This window comes from Eretmochelys imbricata, chromosome 8 (assembly GCF_965152235.1).
Source record: "Eretmochelys imbricata isolate rEreImb1 chromosome 8, rEreImb1.hap1, whole genome shotgun sequence".
NCBI lineage: Eukaryota > Metazoa > Chordata > Testudines > Cheloniidae > Eretmochelys > Eretmochelys imbricata.
Genome location: NC_135579.1, coordinates 48,695,624 through 48,704,376, shown reverse-complemented (window position 1 = coordinate 48,704,376; position 8,753 = coordinate 48,695,624). Strand labels below are relative to the sequence as shown.

Here is an 8,753-nt window from a genome sequence, read left to right as displayed (position 1 = left end):
AAAAAGATATATTGAAATTGGAAAAGGTACAGAGAAGGGCAATAAAAATTATTAGGGGTATGGAACAGATTCCATATGAGGAGAAAGTAAGACAACTGGAACTTTTCAGCTTGGAAAAGCGACAGCTAAGAGGGGTATGATAGAGGCTTATAAAATCTTGACTGCTGTAGAGAAAATCGATAAGGAAGTTTTATTACCCCTTTACTTAACACAAGAACCAGGGGTCACCTAATGAAATTAATATGCTGCAAGTTTAAAACAACCAAAAGGAAGTATTTCTTCACACAACGCAGAGTCCCCCATGGAACTTTTTGCCAGGGATGTTATGAAGGCCAAAATTATAACAGGGTTTAAAAAAGAACTAGGTAAGTTCATGGAGGTTAGGTCCTCCAATGACTATTAGCCAGGATGGACAGGGATGCAACACTATGCTCTGAATGTCTCGACCCTAGTCTCTGTTCGCCAGAAGCTGGGAGTGGATGACAGGGGACGGATCACTCGATGATTCCCTGTTCTGTTCATTCCCTCTGAAGCACCTGGAATAATCACTGTCAGAAGACAGGATACTAGGATAGATGGACCATTGGTCTGACCCAATATGGCCATTCTTACATAAAAATAATCATAAAAAAGTTTATGACAGAAACTCCCCTAGTTAATGATCTCTTGAGATAGCGATGATGTGATATGACAACTTTGGCAAATAATGCATTTTAAAAATCTTGGCCTACTAGGAAACATTTATATACGTTTTCCAGTCACAAATCTAGCATTCTGGAGCCAAGTCACTAAAACATAGTCCAGTGCTCTGGCTGCTGCTGTTTGTCGTGCCACCGTTCACTCTACTGCTCCGTCCCCAATGGCCCTGCACTGTCACCTTCTGCTGCCACTGTGACCTCTGCGAATCGGTCTCTCGAGGTTCCACCCAGCTCTCAGTGATTTCCGCTCTCAGTGGGGGAGCCTCGCTGCTAGTGCAGGCTGGGTTGTCTCTTCCACAGAAATGCTGTCCCACAGCAGACCTAAGCACTTAGACTGATCATCACGGATTTCAGCTCTAGTGGTCAGTAATGAAGCCTAATCATCTCTCTCTCTCTCAAGAGGAGGCAGGTCAAATAGTGCCTGTGACTCTTAGGCAGAGCCCACAACCAAGCAAAACACCTGTGCCCCACCCTCTCTCTCTTCCCTAGGATGTGGCATCCAAACCCCCTGCTTAGCAAGTGCAGTTCAGTTGAGGGTGACAAGTGCTTAATTTGTAATGAAAGAGGTGCTGGGGTTCAAGCAAGTTTGTTACATTCATAACTGATGTGACAAGCCCTGAGATGTCAGGGCTATAAACTGCCAAGCCTAGAGGTGCTGGGGCTCAGCCCTGCAAGCCCTAGCACAAAATAAGCACTGAGGGAGACCCCCTCATTCAGTCAGGCTAAGTACAGTTCTGCTGCCCTTTCCTCCTACAATGTGGATAACATTTCATGACCCCCACATTTAATACTTAAAAACAACAAGGAGCCGGTGGGTAAAAAAACACTTCTTCAGATGCATCTGAAGAAGTGGGTTTTTTTTACCCATGAAAGCTTATGCCCACATAAATCTGTTAGTCTTTAAGGTGCCACCGGACTCCTTGTTGTTTTTGTGGATACAGACTAACATGGCTACCCCCTGATATTTAATACTTAAGTGACTTGTAACCCACCACCAGCCCAAACTGATCACTTGGGCAGCACAGCTCTGTCTGCTGCATACCCAGGCAGAGTAGGTGTGTTCATGTAAATGCAGTCTGGTCCTGAAGCCTTTCCACCCTCCACTGGCTCATTGCTAGCTGTCAGGGGAGAGCTCATTCAGACCTTGCTTATAAATAATAATTTGAAAGTTAGGTGGGCTAATATAGCTGAAACAAATGTGCCGACATTGTCATAAATAACAGCTGTCTGAAGAAGCTAGTCTTTGTTCATACTTTTCAAACCCATTATGCTTTCTCAGGTACAAGTATTCTCATATACTGTATATGCTTTTTAAAGCATGTATTGTTTCATTTTCAGTTCAAATTTCCAACCAACAACTAAATTGGCAACACTGCATGTAACTGGGGGAGTGGGGTAGGTGTAGGGCCCTAGGGAAATCTCTGCCTGGAGAAGAAGGCCAGGGTAGGAGAGTTTGACCTCTTCCACATGGTGAGGTTAAAGTGTATTAAAATACAGGCCAGGTATACAAAGAGCCAACCCACATAGCCCACGGAGCCAGGACAAAACGGCCTTACAATACACAGGGACTTAATTTTTAGTTACTAAAGCATCATGCAGTGAGCAGTATTACATAGGTTCCCAGGCCAGCAGGTTACCGGGGTCATCTGGTCTGAACTCCTGCATAACACAGGCCATAGGACTTTGAGTTAGGAACCATACTTTTAGGGCTACTGCGACTGCACAAGCTGCAGTGGTGCATGCAAGTCAGGCACACAATTGGACCCCTAAGCCCTGTGGGAAATCTGCTGTTTAAAGTGCCGTTATTAGGCTAGGGCTGCAGACCATTCTCCAAGTTGCTGAGCTGCTGGACTAGGACAGAGCTGCATGTGGAAGGTTCTCCCTGGCTGTAACCAAACAAACAAAGGGCTAATCTACACTGGCAACGCTAAAGGGCTGCCATGGCAGCGCTTTAATATGTCTTGTGTGGTCATGGCACAGCACTCTTAAAACAAAACCAACACACCTCCACGAGGGGCGTGGCTCCCAGCGCTGGTGCACGGTCTACGCTGGCGCTTTACAGCGCTGAAACTTGCTGCACTCAGGGGGGTGTTTTTTCACACTGAGTGAGAAAGTTGCAGCGCTGTAAACTGCCAGTGTAGACAAGCCCAAAAGCTCTGATTCTGCAGAATCCCTCACAGCTGCTAATTAAATCCACCCTCCAGGCTGGGTGGTGGACACCCTGCTCTAGTGCGTCAGCCAGCTGTCAGTCCACAACCATGATTTTTCAGCACGAGAGTTTAGACAGAACAGCACCTGCAGATGGGGTTTTTGCTCCAGGGACATAGGGGCAGGCTCTCCCCTACAGAGCAGAAAACAGGGAGAGGCAGTGCAGGCCCAAGCCTGGACCACCCAGCTGGCAATCACCTTAACAGAGGGGACAAGAAGCACCAGTATCCAGTTATTTCATCTTTATTTACAGGGAAGGGCAGAACAGTACATCAGTCTTGAAAGCCACCCCACTCAGGCGGAGCCTCCAGCCCCTGGAAACCTCTCCCCCTCTGTAGGGCTCCAGCCACTTATCACTTAAGGGCTGGCCTCTGGCCCTCCTGGGGCAACCCAGGCATCACTGGGTCTCAGGAGTAGGGAGATTGCCATGCCTCAGGAGCTGGTTGGGGGGTTTCTGGACAGGATGGAGGGGAGAAGGGCTTCTGCATCCCACCATAGGAGAGGGAATGGTTTTGCCCCTGGCAGTGCTGACTTGGGGCATTTATTCCCTTCTTTATCCCCTTGGGGTCTCAGAGAGCCTATCACACACTGCTACTTCTCTCATCCCTGTTCAGTTGGAAGGGAGGGAAGAGCCAGCAGAAGGTGAATAAGCAACTCTTTTCTCTAAGAAGCCAGACCTCTAGGTTATTCCTTATTAGTTAGCCCAAGAACAGGACCAGGCAGCAGCCTCGCAGGACTCCAGATGGCCACAGAGGGGCAAGAATAAGCCTGAGGTTTGAAGGCTCACCCCAAAGCACAGGAGCCTGGTACCGAACACAGCTCATAAAGCAGACAGTGAGCCCCCTGGGAATCCACCCGGTCCCACGCAGGGAGCGCCTTAGGGAAAAGGAGAGCAAAGCACCAGCAGGCTTGAGGGCAGAGGCCACAGCAAAGAGCTCAATGGGACATGAGAAGGTTAGCACTGGGGGATTCCTCAGTTCTTAAGAGATCCTTTCTAGTGCTGCTCCTTCCCCATGAAGAACCATCCCTCCCCCCCATGGGGGCTCTTGGGGTTCCCTATCACTGTAGAGATAGCCCCTCAAGCACAGCTGTGCTTGACAGCTGCAGCACTGGGCAGTGGCACTAAATTGATGAAGTCCCATAGTCTGTACCACATCATGGCACAGTCACTCACAGCCAGCACGGCCACCTGCCCCTGGGAATGAACTGTCATGGCTTTGGTCTCTGCAGAGCTCTGGGAAAAGAGCAAGTGCTTCGGGATACTGTCTCCCGAGGCAATACTGGCAGGCTGGGGCCTGAACACAGGCACATGTGGGTTTAGCACCTTCTAGAGGAGCAGAGAACTTGCTCCAGGTCCAATCCAGCTCAGATCCTTAACCAAGCCAATTCTGAAGTAATTTGGGGGGCTAACACCCCAGCCCAGTCAGGATGGCCCCTCTAGACCTGCCCTCTACCATACTCCCAATAGCAGTGACTGCTCAGCCCTTTGCTTCTCTAGTAATGGGGATAGAGGGGGCACGTGCCCAGGGGGCTCTGAGCAAACAGCAAGCCCAATGCTAATTCAAGGACCCTGAAAAAAGAGGTTGCTTTGCCCAGCACCAGCGGGGAGAAGATCCCACCAGCTGGCAAAGAAAGCAGGTAGCAGGGAGAGCATGGAGACAGTCTGATCCTCTGGCCCAAATCCCAGCCAAGGCACTCAGTGGTTTGCCCTGGTAGCTTCAAGTAGAACTTGGGCATGGGGCCGGGCTTCTCTGGGGCAGAGGTTCCAGTCTCAGAGGGGCTTGCTCTTGGGTGGCCCCAGAGTGCCAGCAGCACTAGGCTCTTCACAGGCTACGCCCCCCCCCCCCCCGTGCCAACGCTGCAGTGCCCTGGCATAGCATTACGCTGCAGGGCTTTCTGGGAGGGGCTGCTCTGTAGCTTCTAACCCAACTGCCCTTTCTTCTCCCCACAGACCAGCTGGGGAGCAGCTTCAGAGATGCTGTAAGCAGAGCTTCAGCTCAAATCCCACTCACGGAGGAGCAAGGCCCCCTTCAGACAGCAAGCACGTTTCCCTCCCACCCCCAACCCCACACACTAAACAGGCACTGACGAGCTCTCGCCTGGCGCTCTTGCTATTTCAGCAGCTGGCCAAGGGGTGGTGCTAGAGCACACTGACATCTATCATATTGCCCCACCCATGGCCCCAGGCCTCCCCCCTACCAAACTCCAGGCAGCTGGGGAGAGCCCCCAGTCATTTGTAGCCAGACAGGAGCGAGGTGCTCTTGACACCCAGATGTGTGGGAAGAATCAGATGGGCCAGTGGCTGTTAATAGCCAAGCCCAGAATTTCACCCCTTCAAAATCCACCCCCTCCCCACCCCCCAGCCAGTTCTTTGTGGGATGAATCACTCCAGCCCCAAAACCACAGCCAGCAGGAAGTCAGCTGCGGGAGGGGCAGTGCTGAGTGACTCAGGCAGGAGCGCTGGGGAGCCTTGGCAAGGCAGGCAGCTAGCAGGGATGGGGCGGGAAAGCAGAGTAGGAAAGGGCAGCAGAGGTTTCAGCCATTGTTCTCCCCTACGCCACCCCTCCCTGCCAACCAAACCCAGCACCCTCCTGCAGAACAGGGACAGCAGCTGTGTGGCCACACACAGCCACGCAGGCCAAAAGCAAAAAAAATCACAGTATGCGCCATACCAAGCCTGCCACCCACGCGCCCCAGCCATGGGGTGGCTGCTTCTGGTTCCTAGGCCGCTTGGTCACCTAGTTTGAAGCCTTTGGTACAGTTTCCCCCTCCCACACTTACCAGTTCCCCAAACCAGCAGCACCCGTGTGCTTCCCTCCCCGCTCCCTTGTCCCAGCTGCCCTCAGCAATACCAAGCCTGGCAAATACCTTATGGCAAGTAGTTTTACATTGTTTCTTTTTACACAAAAATAGAGCGATTCTGTATTGATAGCCAGTTCCGTGCCGGAGTGGTTACTGAGCGAAGCCAGCGGTAGGCATCCCCAGCGGCATCTGGGATTATGGGTATCCAGATGCTCCTCTCTCATTTCCAAGATACAAAATTAAAGGCATGTGTCTCCATCTAGTTACTTAAATATCAGGAGGCTGGGGGCGGGGGAGGAGGGGTGACTGGACACAGTATGGACAAATCAGCTGCAGCAGAGCTCAACCACCATCCACCCCCAACCTCACCCCAAGGCCTGGGGTCAGTGTGGCCGGCTACTTGACTCAGAAGGCTGCCTCTGGCATGGAGTGGTGTAGCCGTTCAGGCAGCTGTTGATCTGGCGTTTACTGTGTCCTCCATTCAGAATGTCCTGGATGTGCTGCACGATCAGGTTTATGGCCACTGGGTGTGTGGGAAACAGATGGGGTTAGATTGTACAGTATAAATAAGTCCCGAGCTACAGAAATGGGGCCACTCCCAGCTCCCTTTGCAATGCAGTGGGGCACATGCCCGGGAGTGCCAGGCTGTCAGCACTGCAGGGAACAGTGATGCCAGCCAAGTCACTGAGTGATAGCTTCCCGCATGCAGGCGGCGCCTCATCCTCTCCCACAGCCAGAGAGGAGCCACCCATCAGTGGAGTGACACTGATCACAGCAGTGAGGAGCTGGCTCTTCCTCTCTAATGGGACTATCTGAACATATGTACTTTAGACCTACTAAAAGCCCCCTTCACCTTAACAGGTCTTCCTCCAGAAGGGGTTCATGCTGCAGGATACAGAGGGGGTCCCATGCTACTCTGAGTTATTGCCAATTGTACTCTGGTTCACACGTTAAGCTGCAGCCTGCCAGCCCACCCATACAGCGACAGGGAGCATCTAGGAGTTTCCCATGGGAGAGCACCTCCTCCAACCACGTCTGCAGACTGTAACTGACCTTGAAAGCCAGATATGGGACTCATCACCTCGGTAGGAGCCACACTGGCTCCCATCTAACCACAGCCCCGCAGGAGCCATTCACGTCCACATGCCCAACAGCAGCCATGACCCCATTAGTCAGTTTTCCCACATGAAGCCTCCCCGTCCATTAAGGAGGAGCATCACCGCTCACCTTCATTATCTGCCCCCCTGGGGATGATCACGTCAGCATACTTCTTGGTCTGTGAGAAGAGAGCGCAGTGTTACAGAGGAGACCAGAGCGTGTAACTGACCGAGTGCTGAAGTATTTTCATTCATTTATACCTCTGAAGATTTCATACCAGAGTCCAGCAGCGCCAACCCCCCCCCTCCCCAACCTCAGCCACCCCACCAACGTTTAAAAAAAACAAAACAACAAAAAAAAAACCCAACAACAAAAAAACCACAAAACCACACTCTGGCTTCTTTTCATTTGCCCTCTTGTTTGAGCTTTAGGCTACGCTCTGAGCACGTTTTCATGCTTTTCTCCACAACGATGGAGGCTACATAGTTTCATTCGTAAAAACTGTGATCAGGTGAGAATCTCATGACTCCGGAAGCTGGTGCTTCAAGATAAACATCCCACCAAAGATCACCAGACTCACACTAAGGGTCACAGGAGTTGACGAGACTGAGTTGCACAGGGAGTTTGTGGGGAGAGGCTGCCAATTAGTTTGTTTGGATGGGATTTCAGTGTTGCTTACACCGCCCTTCTGGAAGGTTAACGATGCAGCATCCCACTGTTTGCTGGCTCACACCTTCCTCCCCACAAGGCCAATGCCAGCTTCATCCCCACCTTGGCATTTAGCCTGGAGCACAGTGAAGCCACCCACATGGCACTGCTATCGGCCACTGTCAGGGTTCCCTCCCCACTCTGAACTCTAGGGTGGAGATGTGGGGACCTGCATGAAAGACCCCCTAAGCTTATCTCTACCAACTTAGGTTAAAGACTTCCCCAAGGCACAAATTCTTCCTTGTCCTTGGATGGTATTGCTGCCACCACCAAGTGAGTTAGACAAAGATTTAGGAAAAGGACCACTTAGAGTTCCTGTTTCCCCAAAATATTCCCCCTAGCCCCTTCACCCCCCTTTCCTGGGGAGGCTTGAGAGTAAACAAGATAAGCACAGACAGACCCTTGGGTTTTTAGGGACACTAAAAACCCAATCAGATTCTTAAAAACAGAACTTTATAATAAAGAAAAAAAATAAAAGCAGCACCTCTGTAAAATCAGGATGGAAGGTCATTTTACAGGGTAGTACGATTTAAAACACAGAGGATTCCCATCTCGGCAAAACTTTAAAGTTACAAAAAACAGGAACAAACATTCCTCTTAGCATAGGGAAAATTCATAAGCTAAAAACAAAAGATACTCTAACGCATTTCCTTGCTATTACTTACTATTTCTGTAATTTTAGATGCATCATTCAGTAGGAGCTGGATTACTTGCTTGGTCCCTCTCTTTGTCTTGGAGAGACAACAAGGAGCACAAAACAAAAACCTTCCCCCCACAGATTTGAAACTATCTTCTTCCCTTATTAGTCCTTTTGGTCAGGTGCCAACCAGGTTATCTGAGCTTCTTAACCCTTTACAAGTAAAGGAGGGACTTTATGCTACCCTCATCTGTATGTTTATGACAGCCACAAAACCAGAGCACTGGGCCAAGCATTTAATTGTTGCCACTGCTGCCGAATCTGCCCTGCACAGCCAGACCCTGAGAGCTCCAAGAGGCGGTGGCCAGGCTGTGGGAATAGCCTCTCTCCACAAACTGCTACATTATTCATGGCTTTAGATAATGGCAGTTATGGGAGCCCATTACGGCCTAGCTCTGGCTCTTAGGGCTGGTCTAAACTGGCACTTTACAGCGCTGCAACTTTCTCGCTCGGGGTGTGAAAAAACACCCCCTTGAGCGCAGCAAGTTTCAGCGCTGGGAGCTACGCCCCTTGTGGAGGTGGTTTTAAAAAGAGCGCTGGGA

At 50.6% G+C, this 8,753-nt stretch overlaps 1 protein-coding gene across 3 annotated transcripts in view; it reads right to left on the bottom strand.

Annotated features, from left to right (window-relative positions):
• Positions 1–3,133: 3,133 nt before the first annotated feature.
• The window catches only part of UCK2 (uridine-cytidine kinase 2), a 42,750-nt gene continuing 37,130 nt past the window's right edge, over positions 3,134–8,753 (bottom strand). For all 3 annotated transcript variants that reach the window (XM_077823496.1, XM_077823497.1, XM_077823498.1), the window contains 2 exons: positions 6,936–6,984; positions 3,134–6,231 (listed from right to left, as the gene is read on the bottom strand). In XM_077823496.1, the coding sequence (XP_077679622.1) occupies positions 6,092–6,231; positions 6,936–6,984 (189 nt within the window). In that variant the 3' untranslated portion in view covers positions 3,134–6,091. The remainder of the gene's footprint in view (positions 6,232–6,935; positions 6,985–8,753) is intronic.